The following is a 14,886-nucleotide window of genomic DNA, read 5'->3' as shown; positions in this document are numbered from 1 at the left end:
CCATCTCCTCCTTTACAATGCATTTCTGACTATCAGTTTCATTGTTCATGCCATTGTTGCCCGTTCTGTTCACCATGGGTGGCTTATCACAACTGCTCTTCCGGCCTTTGGCTCTCTCTGCTTTTTTAAGAGTAGGATTGTCCCAACACCGAGCCATGCTACCAAATACATATCTGCCTAATGGCAATAAAGTTTTTTTATTTTAATAGAGATGGTCCTGAATTACCTACTGTTACTGCTACAGTAGACAAAGGCTGTTTCTTGAGCCTGTATCCATGTTGTTATTTTCAAGATTATAAAAAAAGTGTCACAGGTTACAATCTGTGTAATCTGCTGCACTCACATAGTATTTAACGTCGGAGGAAGAACCTTGATAGCCAGCATTAACAAGATGGCATACATGCCCAAACTACAGATTTGCACCAGGGTGGGGGATGGGCGAGGTCAAGGTGGGGACTTTAAATATCTGGATCTGTGTAACATACATATATATATATATATAAAGTTATAACTGAACGTGGGTGGAAGGACTTTGAAATACCTGCTGAAGTGCAGGTATTTCAAAGGTGACAGGGTTCACTAAGGTACACAAGCTCCCTTACCACGGGAGTCATTATATTTTCAAGATTTTTTATAATCTTGAAAATAACAACATAAATACTTAGTATGTTGAATAAAGATGGAAAAAGCTTTCTTTAATTCATTTATTAAACCTTTTTTTTAATCAGGTGAATCATTAAGAACAAATTCTTATCTACCTTATCAACAGAAAGCCACTACACTTGCACCACCATCAAACATTATATATGTTATATGTGGCATAGATTTCTCTGCATTGTCATGTTCTGTCACCTTAGCTGTGCTTGTTTCTACTATTCTGGTCTAACATATGAGTCATATTCACATTAATATAGATATTATTATAGTTACTGGAAGTGTGTCTGTCTCTGTCTTTGTCTCTCTCTGTCCATCTGTCCATCTTTTCTCGCTCTCTCTCCGGTGCAGACAGATGTGCGTCCTCCACAGAGCTGGGTCTGTCTGACGTTCCTGTCTGTTATAGTGAAGGTTTTCAACGCCACCGTACTCTACGGGGGAATTGTTGGGTCTATGTAAATCATAAATAAGTCATAGAGTGTGGTCTTTACCTACTCTGCAGGTTTGCCACGGAGCTGACCGAAAACAGCCTGAAAAAGCGACATGGCACCTCCCTCCTCTCCATTCACTCGCAGGAGGAACCACTTGGGTCGGGTGCACTGCTGCACGGGGGGGGGGGGGGGGGGCAGTGAATGTGAGGGGCCTCGAGGGTCCAGACCTGGGCAGCAGAGGCTCTGGGGACGTGGAGCGTCTCCTCTCTGTGGGGGAAGGAGCCGGAGCTTGTGAGGGAGGTGGAGCTACCAGTTAGATCTGGGGGGGCTCACCTCCACACACAGTCTGGATCTGGACCCGTACTCCTGGATAGGGGCTGGACCCTATTCTTCTCTGGAGGGGCCCAGGGTGTGAGGGGCCGGGCGGGTGTGGGGAGACTCTCAAACCCCCGGCTGAGTGCCGCGGTGTTGGAGTTCACCCCGCTGGACCAGAGGGTGGCCTCCTTACGCCTGCAGGTGGGGGGGGGGGGACTTTGGCGGTTGGAGACCCTGAATGGAGTCCTGCATGGGGCTCCAGTAGGGGACTCCAGAGTTCTGCTGGGAGACTTCAACGCCCACGTGGGCAACGATGGAGACACCTGGAGAGGCTGATTGGGAGGAACGGCCTCCCTGATCTAAACCTCAGCGTCTGGTGTTAGACTTGTGTGCTGGTCCTGGATCCTCTTTAACAAACACCATGTTGGAACAGAAGGAGGCTCAGAAGTGGACCTGGTTCCAGAGCACACTAGGCCAAAGGTCCAGGATCCAGTCTGTGATGGTCTCATCTGATCTGAGGCCGGATATTCTGGACACTCGAGTGAAGAGAAGGGCAAAGCTGTCAGCTGATCACCATCTTGGGATGAGTTGGTCAGAGGATGGGAAAGATCCTGGACAGACCAGGTAAACCCAAACCAGTAGTGCGGGTGAACTGGGAACGTCTGGAGGAGGCCCCTGTCCCAGAGACCTTCAACTCACACCTCCGGAGGAGCTTTTCTGGCGTCCCTGTGGAGGTTGGGGGCATCGAACCGGAGTGGGCGATGTTCAAAGCTTCCACTGCTGAAGCTGCAGCGGTGAGCTGTGGCCTCAAGGTCTTAGGTGCCTCAAGGGGCGGTAACTCTCCAACACCGTGGTGGACACTGGTGGTCAGGGAAGCTGTCAGATTGAAGGGGACCTCCCGGGATATGTTATCCCAGAAGACTCTGGAGGCAGTGGCAAGGTACCAACAGGTCTGAAGGGCTGCAGCCTCTGCTGTGTCAGAGGCAAAGCAGCGGGTGTGGGAGGAGTTCAGAGAAGTCCTGGAGAAGGACTTTGGGGGGCACCGAGCTTCTGGAAAACCATTCCGCACCTCAGGAGGGGGACACGGGGAACCGTCCAAGCTGTTTACAGTAAGGACGGGACGCTGGTGACCTCAGCTGATGAGGTCATGGGGCGGTGGAAGGACTCTGAGGAAGTCCTGAATGGGCCCAACACGCCCTCTTTTGTAGAGGCAGAGCTGGAGGCTGATGGGGATCATCGTCAACATCTCTGACAGAAGTCACTGAGGAAGGAAACAAGTCCACAGAGGCAAAGCCCCAGGGATCCATGAGCTGCATCCACACATGCTGAAAGCTTTGGGTCTGGAGGGGCCGTCCTGGTCCTGGTCCTGGTCCTGGTCCTGGTCCACACGTCTCTGACACACTGGTGGAAGTCTGGGACAGTGCCAAGTGAGTGGCAGACTGGGGTGGTGGTTCCCCTATTTAAAAAGGGTAACCAAAGAGATACTGTGGGAGGTTCTGCGGGAGTATGGGGTGAGGGGGTCACTTCTAAGGGCCTTCCAATCTCTGAACACCCAAAGAGAAAGCTGTGTCTGGATCCTCGGCAGTAAGTTGGATCGTTCCCGGTGGGGGTCGGCCTCCTCCAGGGGTGTACTTTGTCCCCAATCCTGTTTGTGATTTTCATGGACAGGATATCGTGGTGTAGTCGTGGTGGGGAGGGGTTGCAGTTTGGTGGGCTGAGGGTCTGGTTTCTGTTTTTTGCAGATGACGTGGTCCTGATGGCGTCGTCGGTCAGTGACCTTCAGCACTCACTGGATCGATTCCCAGCCGAGTGTGAAACGACCTCTAAATCTGAGGCCGTGGCTCTCAGCGGGCAACCGGTGGATTGTTACTCCGGGTCGGGTATGAGTCCTGACCCCAAGTGAAGGAGTTCAAGGACCTCGGGATCTGGTTCACAAGTGAGGGGACGATGGAGCGTGAGTTTGGCCGGAGAATCGGAGCAGCGGGGGCGGTGCTGCAGTCGCTCTACCGCACCGTTGTGATGAACAGAGAGCTGAGGAAGGCAAAGCTCTGGATCTACCGCTCAGTCCTGGTTCCTACCCTCACCTGTGGTCCTGAAAGCTGGGTCAGGACCCAAAGAACAAGGTCGCGGGTACAAGCGGCCGAAAGGGTTTCCTCAGGAGGAGGGCTGGAGTCTCCCTTAGAGAGAGGGGGAGAAGTTCAGCATCCGTGAGGAACTCGGAGTAGAGCCGCTGCTCCTTTGCGTTGAAAGGAGCCAGTTGAGGTGGTTCAGGATCATCTGGTAAGGATGAACCCTGGGCGCCTCCCTAGGGAGGTGTTCCAGGCACGTCCAGCTGGGAGGAGGCCTCGGGGAAGACCCAGGACCAGGTGGAGAGATTAGATCTCCACACTGGCCTGGGAACGCCTCAGGATCCCCCAGTTAGAGCTGGTTAATGTGGCCCGGGAAAGGGAAGTTTGGGGTCAACTGCTGAAGCTGTTGCCCCTGCGATCCGACTCCGGATAAGCGGTTGAAGATGAGATGAGATTAATTGAAATTCAGATTAGGCCAATAATGCAGTGATTAAAAAAATAAAAACAAGCCCTAGATCAAAGGCCCGGCCAAACCTGGTGGGATATAAAGAGAGGCAGAGAATCTAAACTCTACTCCAGACTAACTTGTTACCCCCATCATCCCCAGTTTGTAGGTAGCTCTGGGGTATGTTTAATACTAACATTACTATTGTGTAACTCCATAGGCCAAGTCCAAAATGTACTCAGTACATTTATTCACTATACTTGTTGTGTTTATAAAACAGCTGTTCACTGTTAAATGCTTCATGTTGTGTACAGTAAGCTGTATTAGCCATGAGCTCTGTTAACTCCATTCTCTATAAACTCTGTTTCTGTTAGCTCCATTAGCTGTATGCTCTGTGTGCAAAATACATCACAGGATAGCTAGCCCCCAGCTGCAAACAGCGTCCTACTTTAGCTCTCCTGCTGATTTTAACACAGATTTGTTGTTGCACAGTGTAGCATTAAAAATGTGTTTAATGAAAAAAAATAAAATGAGCCAATAAAGTTGGGAAAGTTAAATCAAAAGTAAAAATTCATATCAATACTAGTTTAACATTTCACCAAGATAATTCATGCTTTAAACAGGTAATGTATTTTGGCTGGTTATTGTGGTAATTTTATAGCCAAAATAAATAATTATTTTATAAATTATTATGCCTAATAATATTCAAATACAAAAAGTACACTTTTATTAATTCATTCAGGCCTATCTTTTGAAATAACTTAAAACAAGGACAAAACATTAAAATATAGACATTAACTGTAATACTACTTTTGACCAATAGAGGGCACACGAGAGTGGACAAACTGCGACGCACACTTCCAACACACCTACCTCATAGGGACTGCAATCCCACTGTGTGACCACTAGGGTCGCATACACACCTAGACACACATTAATTTGTCTGAAAATGCTTCTTGTGGGGACTTTTTACAAAAACTGAGATATTGCATAGGCCATGTCTACAGACTGTTTTGAAGCGATTGGAGGGGTTTTGCCCGTGGGGACCTGATTTTTGGTCCCCACGGTGAAATGAGTCCCCATGGGTCCGTGTGCAGTTATAGTAACGTCCTCACCGGAATAGAAAAACACACCCACGCACACACACACACACACACACACACACACACACACACACACACACACACACACACACAGAGTGGCAGATTGGTTAGTGGAAGCGAAGTAAGGAAGGAGAGCAACAAACATAAGCCGATATAATAATTTCCTAATTGCTGATGTGTATGCTAATATGTGACATGTGTAGCGTCCAGCGGGTGCAGAAGAAGACCAGCACCATGTCCCTGACCATCTCTTCTTCCTCCTCTCGAGAGCTGTCCTCCTGCTCCTCCTCCTCCACCGTCCTCGCTCAGAGACACTCCAGCCTGGTGCAGCCGCTGTGTGTCAGCCCTCAGAGGGTAACTACCACTACCACCTGATTTTGTACACATGATAGTGTATACATTTAACTTGGAAATGTAACAGTGCCTGTACATGCGATCTACTAACGCTTATTTAGTCTTAAGTTACTCTTTAAGAAATAAGCAAACAGAAAAGGTGATTATTACACAAATTAAATGAAATATATTATTTTCTTTTTCCAGACTCAGAGTCCCAACTACAATCAGCAGTATACAGGGAATGGTGTGGCCCCTACTTTCGTGAAGGTAAAACACACTTATTCTTCTTACACATATGTATATACTATAAGAAACAAGTTCAAGGAAGTCATACTGTCTGAATAAAACTGTATTCACTCAGTTTTAGCGCCTGTCTCTTTAAGCATCCGTCTGAAAGACCATAGATAACTGTTAAAGTGTATTACCGGCGCAAAATCACCCCATGGTCTTTTTCGGCACTTACGTGCATCAAATAAGCCATCGAGACCGTTTTTTTTTTGTGTAACAACTATTAACTGAGAAATCTGGTAGAGTCGCTAACAGCCGGACGTGGCTAACACTGATTAGCTCGGGGCAGTACGGTCAAGGCATTAAAAAGGCAAATCTCTGCCTCCATGATTCCTTTAATTCCTAACTTGCGCGTTATGCGGCCTGTTTAGTGACCATTGTTTTACACGGACCGTTTTTGTGGATGCTCTTGGATGAGAGGTGAAACGTCTTCCTAGACAAATAACCAAGTCCAGTTGCTTTTGACTGAAATTGCTTTGGGGATAACGATGACCTGGACAAATGAGAACATTCACAGGCTTGATGTATATAAGTGCCGAAAAAACCATGGGATGATTTTGCGCCTGAATTACACTTTCAAGACCACCAATGAAACATGTTGACGTTAGGATAACGCTGTCTTTAACACATTTTTGATTTGTCGATTCAAAATGTTGCATTAGTTACCCTGCAGAGGAAAAGAGATTTGAGATTTGCTTAACGTAAAAGTGCAGGTTAATTAATTATAGATCCTGCTGTGGTAAAACATACAATCAGGTGTGACTTAAATGAAAGTTTACCGATAATAATAGACTGTATTTTCTCTTCCTCTATCATCTTTCCATTCCTCCGTCTCTACATCCATCATCACGGTCACCTCTGCAGGGCCTCCATGATGTGTCCACAGTGAACGGTCAGCTGGTGGTCCTGGAGTGCAGACTGAGGGGAACTCCTCCTCTGCAGGTGATGTGGTACAGAGAGGACGAGCAAGTGCTGGACTCTGATGATTTCAGGATACTTCGCAAGAGTGAGTGTGTGCGTGTGCGTTTGTGGCAGTTGGCTCGGGTCATATGACTTGGATGTGAGTCATGGATTTGACTTTATGGTACAGGACACAAAGTCTTTTTGAAGCTGCATTTACTCTGTACTGTACTCTAGTACACATTCAAGGTACTTTACTTGAGTATTTCCCTTTTATGCAAATTTATTCTTCCAGTCTACTACATCTCAGAGGCAAATATTGTACTTTTTTACTCCACTTTTATTTGACAGCTTTTCAGAATAAAGTTTTTCATCCCCTTCCTGTCCAGTATATCTCCAGAATTCCTCTAAATGTGCTATTCCTTAAGCTAAATAAGCCTCTTGGATCAGATGGAAAATTCTGAAAAAAGGGTTGTTTTTCTGATACCATTAAAAGAGGACTATTTAGAGATACAAAAACAAAACATCATATGTATTAGGGAAACACTGACAGAGAACATTTTACCGCACAATTACTGTACTTTTAAAACTTTAAAGGTTCCATATTAGGCTCATTTTATGGTTCATCGTTGTATTTTGGGTTCTACTAGAACATGTTTACATGCTTTAACTGACTAACTCCATCTGAATATACCTGTATTCACCCTCTGTCTAAAATGCTCTACTTTAGGGCCTGTCTCTTTAAGACCCCCTCCTGAAAAAGCCCAGTCTGCTCTGATTGGTCAGAGTTTCCTGGTCTTCAGTATTTGTACTCTCTGCGTCTTTGTACCGTCATTGCAGTCGGGGAATGACTATAATAACACTGCAGCAGCACTTTCTGCCTATCTAACTGTACAGAAGTCCTGACGGCTCGTTTAAAGGCACACTTTCTGAATACGGGCTGTGTGTGTTTCTCTTTGGACTGAGCATATTTTCACAGTATTTATCCAGCTCCTCAACCTGCTTAAAAAAAACAACATGGGGATCTCACTTTTTACAATATGGGACCTTTAAGTGCATTCTGCTGATAATAGGATACATACTTTAACTGGAGTAAGGTTTAGAATACTTTACCTGTAGTTGAGTATTTTCACAGTGTGGTGGTATTTGTACTTTTAAGTAAAGCTTCTGGATATTTCCTCCTCTGAGCAACTAAGTGATTCAGTTCAGATGTATGCAGCTTGGATTTATATAAGGTGATGAGTTCAATCACAAAGTAATGGTTTTTCTCTCTTCTTGTTTTCCCAGAGGCCAGCTCTGCACCAGTGCCAGGTAAGAATATTGGTTATGCAATAACAGGTCAAATACAGATCTTACTTCAACTTTAGTTTTGTTGTTGTGAAATTCTTGACATCCTACACGAGACAACAACTCATGTCCAGACTAAAGCCATGCCTGTGACGGGGGTTTGGATATTGCTTAATTTTAAGGCGTCACAAGCCAAAGAGGTTGGAAAACCCCTGGTACAAAGCTCTTGGACTGGTTTATGGTTTCATATTCCACATCATATTTGAAGTTTAGTGCTCATAACTGCTATCCCTGGGGGGATGAAAAATGGCTGACTGAAGTCACTGTTTTACAAGTTTTACAATACATGTATCTTTTATGTAACAAACATATTCCTGAACAACCTAATTCTACCAATATTAAGTGTAATGCTGCAAAGAAATCTTCCCTAACTGTTTAATATTACATATTATATTTATAGAATTACATAAAAAAAACATTTAGTCATAGAATATGATATATTATTGATATTGAGAACTACCACTGCCATGTAGAAGCGAGACGGAACAGCGTTAAAATAGTTAAACCGTCATGCAATCATGTAAGATTTCCTAAGTGAGTCTGAGCGTATGAAGGAATAAATTATAATTTTAATCATTGGTACATATCGTCCATTGCTTTCTCTTTGGTTTTTGAGCTTAAACTCTGTGTGGAGATGACACTTTTTATTCAATGAAAATCTGCATTTATTGCTGTGGTGTGACCCTCTGCAGAGGAGCTGTGCACGCTGGTGATCACAGAGGCCTTTCCAGAAGACTCCGGCCTGTTTAAATGTGTGGCCATCAACTCCTTCGGCACGGTCTCCTGCTCAGCAATCCTGGAAGTGTACAATGGTTAGATAGTCCATTTATAATTTATCCATTACAAGCTTGCCTGTTGAAGTGTACTATGGCTTTCAGTGTCACTCATCTCCTGGTCTGCTCCCCTCCATGCAGACCTGGAGGAGCAGCTGGAGATAGAGGCCGTGCGTCAGCAGAAAGCAGTTCCTCTACGACAGGGAGAGGAGGCGGTGTTCCAACAGGAGACTTCCTCCTTCACAAAGAGCAGCCAGGACTTTCTGTCTGAGCTGCCTGACTCCATGAACCTCCCCCCTCCTGAGTGGCCTGACAGCCCTCTAGAGGATGACATCCCTGTTGCAGAGTGAGTAGATGGCACACACACACACACACACACACACAAACAAAACACACACATTATATAACACGGATCCCAAGAAGTCACAGTCTATTAAAGAGTGAATTAAAAAACAATGTTGACTGATCATATGACCCACTAATGAAAGCATTTGTTGCCTTTTTGCTGAGTATTCCAATATGTGTGTCTGTGGAGACATTCCCTCCATAGATGTAAATGTGTCGCCATGTTAGTGACGCTGCTGACACTGGTTGGTCTGCTAGTGGAGCTCCTCACTGCCCGTTATGCTGCATTCACTTGTAATCAGAAATCAGGAACCTCCAATTTCATGAAATCGTCATTATCACAGAAGTAGTGCACTATATAGTGTGTTCAACATTTTCTACTGGTGTTCGAATTCTCAGTGGTTAATTTAATTCACTATGTGGGCCACTATAAAATACCCACAATGCACAAGTAATTTGAATGTACATACGACGAACACCATATTGTATTCCCGTATACCGCAATGCAATGCGGTCATGTTTTACCGGAGGAGAAGGTGCTAATGGTAGCCAGAGAGCTAACCTCAGTTCCCAACAACCATCACTCGTGAGCTGACTAGTCCCTCGCAAGCGTACTACTGTTACTCGCTCGTGAAATAAACTAGCCATGGGCTATTACAGCTCGCGATCAGGACACACAACCAGTGTTAACAAGACCACACTTTAACACCATTAAAAAATCAACAGTTTTTCTGAGATATTAACAAGCAACATCAACACAACCTTTGACCGTCCTCCTGAGTGCCTGGGTTGTGTTATAAACAGACTGTAAAACGATATTACAGCTCTGTTTGTTTACTAGATGCTGAACGCACCAGCTTCCATCACACATATATCCGGCACATCTATTGACGCAACGATTTGTTCGAAAATTCCAGTGTAGTGTCCGAAATCCTGTTTGGTCATCACCTATATAGTGCACTATTTAATAAACACTATATAGGGAATAGTGAGTGAGTGAATGAGGGAACGATGTGGAGCAGAGCTAATGTGTGTCAATAAAGTTTACAAAAGAGCAAAAAGAAAGGTTTGCCGTGGCCACCTGAGATGGTATCGGCGGTAGAAACCGGACGCTTCCACTTAATTCCAGAGGAAGATAGAAAGGGTTTCCTGTGTGATCTGGGACAGGTTGGAAATAAAATGCACTTTTTGGTTCTACGTCACAATCTCAGACACAGGGTTTTCTTCAAAAATGTCTGAAGAATGTCCCTGTTTGTTTTCTCTGTCAGATGACAGTATCAGACATCAGTACCGCTTTATAGACAGTGTTTCATCTCGCTCAGTTTGTGTTAAATGCCACCAACAGCGTGGGAGGGTGCTTTAAGCTTGATGTGTTAAAGGCACAGTCTGTGAGTCAGATTTGTTTAATAGCATGAGGAGTGGGATTGTGTTTACATCTACTCGGACATGGTCTGGTTTTTGTTTGACATGGGGTGTATGATATTTGTCCTTTGGTTCTCATTATTTTATTTCCCTTTTTTCTTTCTTTTTTTGTAGTGTCTTGTAAACCCACGCAGGCTGGGCACCTTTTGCCGTATTGTACTTTGAAAAATAAATTAATCACTCACTCACTTTTGTTGTGACAATGTAGCGGGCAGTTCGTTTAACCCTTGTACAGTCTTTACATTTGTGACCCTCTGGTATACCTGGGGTCAAATTGACCCCGGGACATATTTGGGGTTTTAAAAACAAGTCTGGAATAAAATTTTACTTCATAAACCAGTAAATTAGATTGCCTTTATCTTATCTTAATGTCAAACAATAGAGAAAACATATACAGTATGTTTAATAATTGAAAGCAGTACTAGAACATAACTAACAAAGATAGTGTTATTCATTTTTTGTGGTGGTGGTGGTGGAGGCAGGGTTAGTAATAATGTCCCATTATCTCTGTGTGTGTTTGAGTGTGTGTGTGTGTGTGTGTGTGTGTGTGTGTGTGTGTGTGTGTGTGTGTGTGTGTGTGTGTGTGTGTGTGTGTGTGTGTGTGTGTGTGTGCGTGCGTGCGTGCGTGTGTGTGTGTGTGTGGGCATTTTTCTGTGTCTGTGGGTCAAACTGACCTGAAGACCACATGAAGGATGTAAATGTGTGTGGAACATACAGGTAGCATGTGTTTTTCATGTGTACATATTCAGCACATAAAATAAGCTAAGGCCATCTAGTTTCAGGTAGAAAAAAAAAATAGTTGTACGAAACAGGTCAATTTGACCCAAATACCATACAAGTGTTAGGTAAATAGTTCAGGAGCACACATTTCAAAGCAATGAACCGCTGCAGTTCCTCTTTAAATCCAGATGAGGCTGCTGTTGTATATTGTCAAGTTCACCTCTTTCATGAGACTTGCCTAATGGGACAAAAATACCTGAAATGGTTCAAAATTGAACAAATGTATTTTCAGACTTCAGATTCTTCTAAAAACAAATGATGGAAATGGTGTGAAAAATAATGTCTGACAAATATATATTCTACCTCTACATTCCACCTCTGCAATGCAAATGAATGGGTTGACCCTTCAAATGATGATTAACTAATATAGCAGTTGTGTAAGCAGTGATACGCTCTGTTGGCTGTTCAGGAAAGGTGAGAACAGTCAATGGTTGAATGAATGAATTAATGTTTTATTTCAAACATGTGACAAATATATTACACTTGAAGCACTAGTCATTCAAACCCTTTGTATGTTTGAAAGGAGCAGGAAGAAGCATTGGCTTATTAATTCCTACCCCTTCTCCACTTAGTATCTAGTACTATAGGTTTTCTTACTTCCTGTGTATCCTTTTTTTTTGTTTGTTTTTTTATACGCTCAACAAAACAAACAATAACCAACAAACAACACAATAACCGAGCTCCTCCGCTAGTCTGTTCCACAGTTTCACTCCACATATTGAAATGCAAAAGGCTTTTAAAGGTGAGCGTGCATACAGATTCCCTGTGCACTACTTTTTGAATGATAAGGCGAGCCTCTATGAAGTTGTGATTTATGGTGGCATGGTATGAGTTGCATACGGGCAAAAAAAAAACAATTAAAAAAAATTTCTTTTGTGCCCCCTCATCCTGACATCGGAGCTGCACCCCTAATGCGACCAATTGGTAGTGCATTTATTAAGCCTATTAATAAGAACAAAAAATGCAGCTTAAAACACTCACCTAATGTAAAACACATTGAATAACGAAACAATAACGTGTTTTTAAAAGGGTACCGCCGCTCAGAGCCCCTCTGACCCTGAGGGTGAGCAGCGGGGCCGTGTGTAGGAGAGATGCGGTGGTGATGACGACGCCGAGCGTTTGGCAAATTGAACCAATCAGCGAGATCCGCGCGACCCCGTCTCTCCCCTCGTGAGCGCGCGGTGTCACCTGTTGCGGTCCAGCCTCCCGCTTCAAACGGGAGTTTAGATTCCCACAGATTCACTCAGGGAAAGTGCAATTTCATTTAACCAGGAGGGAAGTTTAAGGAGAGCGGAGCAGACACTTAACCAGGTAAGAAATATCACCGCTGGCCTGCTTCTGGGCATCCCTTTGAACCTGCCGACACTTGAGCTAATTGGAGGAGTTTATCTCTGTTTTTCTACGTTGACGCTATTTAAGCTAATTTCCCGTCCTTGTTTAACATTATATCATGGGAACGTAATATTCTATGTTCTCCCCGGAAAGGTCAAACTATGTTTAGAGCACTTGGAAAGTGGACTTTAGTCTATTTTTGGGGCTTTGTGTCATCTGGCTCGGTGCTCTTCCTAACAGGCCAGGGGGAGATAGCTGTCGGATAGTTTAAAAGAGGATACCCACGACGATATTCCTCGCTATTCTTTCTTCTCCGTGAACGTGTCTTCATTGTGCTGTTGAGTTGTGTTTGAGCGTGTCACACAGGATACTTTAGCCCAGTGGCACCTCAGTAACAGGCTTTTCTTCGGACTTAAGGTAAAAACAGTTGCCTAATGTTGCTTTGACCCTTTACCAGCAGCCATACACAAGAGCGCATATTGTTGGACATATGTCGCACTCACCAGGATGTTTTTTGTATGTGAGGAGTCTGAAGTGACTGGCTAACAAGGCTGCTGGGACGGTGCGTTCAAGTGCAATCATATAATCAGATGTGTGGATACAAAGCTGTTTTGCAGTGTTTTGATAATGCGCCATAAATAAAGTATCAACCTTTGTCAAATATTGGATAATATATCGCCAAAAGTGCAGTAACTTCACAGCATATGACAAATCCCACTGTTGCTACTTATGAAGTCCTATTTGATCTGTTTTTGTATCTTTGGTGTTTGATTGAGTTCAGTGTGTCTTTAATGTTGACTTGATACTTTGGTTCATATTCAGATCCAGTGAGTGTTTAACGGTGTGAAGTATGTGTGGCTGAGTGTAATGTGTCCGCTCTATATCAGTGCGTCCAGGGCCATGATCTCATCTGTAATGTGAAGTTCAGAGACATGGCGTCTGTGTCCTTCAGAAACCCCCCTCTCCTCAGTGCTGCAGTGCACACAACACCAGTTGTTCAGAAACTGTTGGCAGCAGTCTGGCTTTTAAGGTCACGTTGAGGTTCTCTGGTCAACTTGAAGTGCATCTGATTGTTGTTTTGGTTTGATGAGGAAGATTAATTGGATTGTCTGTAGTGTGGGGCGCTTTTGTTGGTTTGGACTTTTTCCCTTTAGTAACAATAATGATTATGATGCTGCTAAAGATTACTTTCAACATTTAAAATTATTCAATTTGATTGATCAGTGCATTTTTGTAACTTACCGCAGTTGATGTATAACCTTGTTGCAGTTCATCGGTACTACTGTAAAAAAGGTCTAACACAGGGATGAGATGCTAAATTTAGAATGAACCCAGTTTTGTCTCCGATCATCAGATAGGCAGAAACATGGACAGATTAATGAATAAATGAAGAAAATTATGCTTATTAACATCCTTCAGTCAGTGAAAAATGTAGATAATGTATCTCACTATATTGTTAAAGTATTTTCAGAATCCAACAGAGAATTTTATTTCCCAAAAGTTTAATAGATTCTGTTAATATTGTTATCGCCAGACATACAGAGGACTTAGGACAGCTTAGCATTCCCCCACCCACAATACTGTGTGTGTGTGTGTGTAGTGTGTGTGTGTAGTGTGTGTGTGTAGTGTGTGTGTGTAGCGTGTGCGTGTGTGAGCATCTGCACCTGCCAGCTGATGTCTGAATTCCAAGACCAATATAGCATTGCCCGCTTAATCACACAAATACACATACTGTATACCATAACAGTACTAAATCACACACACACACACACACACACACACACACACACACACACACACACACACACACAAACTTAATCACCGTCACACAGAAAGTACAACACATGCTGATGAACACACTAGAACAGAGGAATTGTTAATGTCATCAGAAACACCTGTGTGCTTTCTGCTATGAATCATTACCAGATGTACAGTGCTCGGTTAAAGCATTCTCCTCTCCACCATCTTAAACACAGACAGCACTAAATTAGCAATGCCTAAGAAGACTGTGATTGGTTTATAGAAATACAAACAAGCCAGAGCGCCCCCCCCCCCCCCCCTCCCAGAATGCTAACTCATGCAGCCAGACCATTACTCCAGCGCTGTCGGGATCTGAGTTTGCATAATAGTTTGATTTTGTCATCAAAACTTGTGCAATATAGCATCCCAATTCTTATTTTCTAGACTACCTGGTGTCCATCCATAAATGTAATTTTCAACGACACAAATTCTCTGCTACTTAAATGCACTCCTCTTTTTTCGGTATACAGGATTGTCCATCCCTCTATTTCAGACCCCATAGGTCAGCTGATGCTGGCTGAACAAAACTGTTTTGTTCCCTCGGAA

At 43.8% G+C, this 14,886-nt stretch overlaps 1 protein-coding gene across 1 annotated transcript in view; it reads left to right on the top strand.

Moving 5' to 3' along the window:
- Nucleotides 1–14,886, top strand: part of myot (myotilin) — a 56,935-nt gene that overhangs the window by 27,631 nt on the left and 14,418 nt on the right. The window contains exons 3-8 of the mRNA XM_083915022.1: nucleotides 5,221–5,371; nucleotides 5,558–5,620; nucleotides 6,506–6,647; nucleotides 7,829–7,852; nucleotides 8,581–8,700; nucleotides 8,803–9,007. Of these exons, the coding sequence (XP_083771148.1) occupies nucleotides 5,221–5,371; nucleotides 5,558–5,620; nucleotides 6,506–6,647; nucleotides 7,829–7,852; nucleotides 8,581–8,700; nucleotides 8,803–9,007 (705 nt within the window). The remainder of the gene's footprint in view (nucleotides 1–5,220; nucleotides 5,372–5,557; nucleotides 5,621–6,505; nucleotides 6,648–7,828; nucleotides 7,853–8,580; nucleotides 8,701–8,802; nucleotides 9,008–14,886) is intronic.

This window comes from Echiichthys vipera, assembly GCF_963691815.1.
Source record: "Echiichthys vipera genome assembly, chromosome: 6".
Taxonomy (NCBI): Eukaryota; Metazoa; Chordata; class Actinopteri; order Perciformes; family Trachinidae; genus Echiichthys; species Echiichthys vipera.
This window is presented reverse-complemented; position numbering and strand designations above follow the sequence as displayed.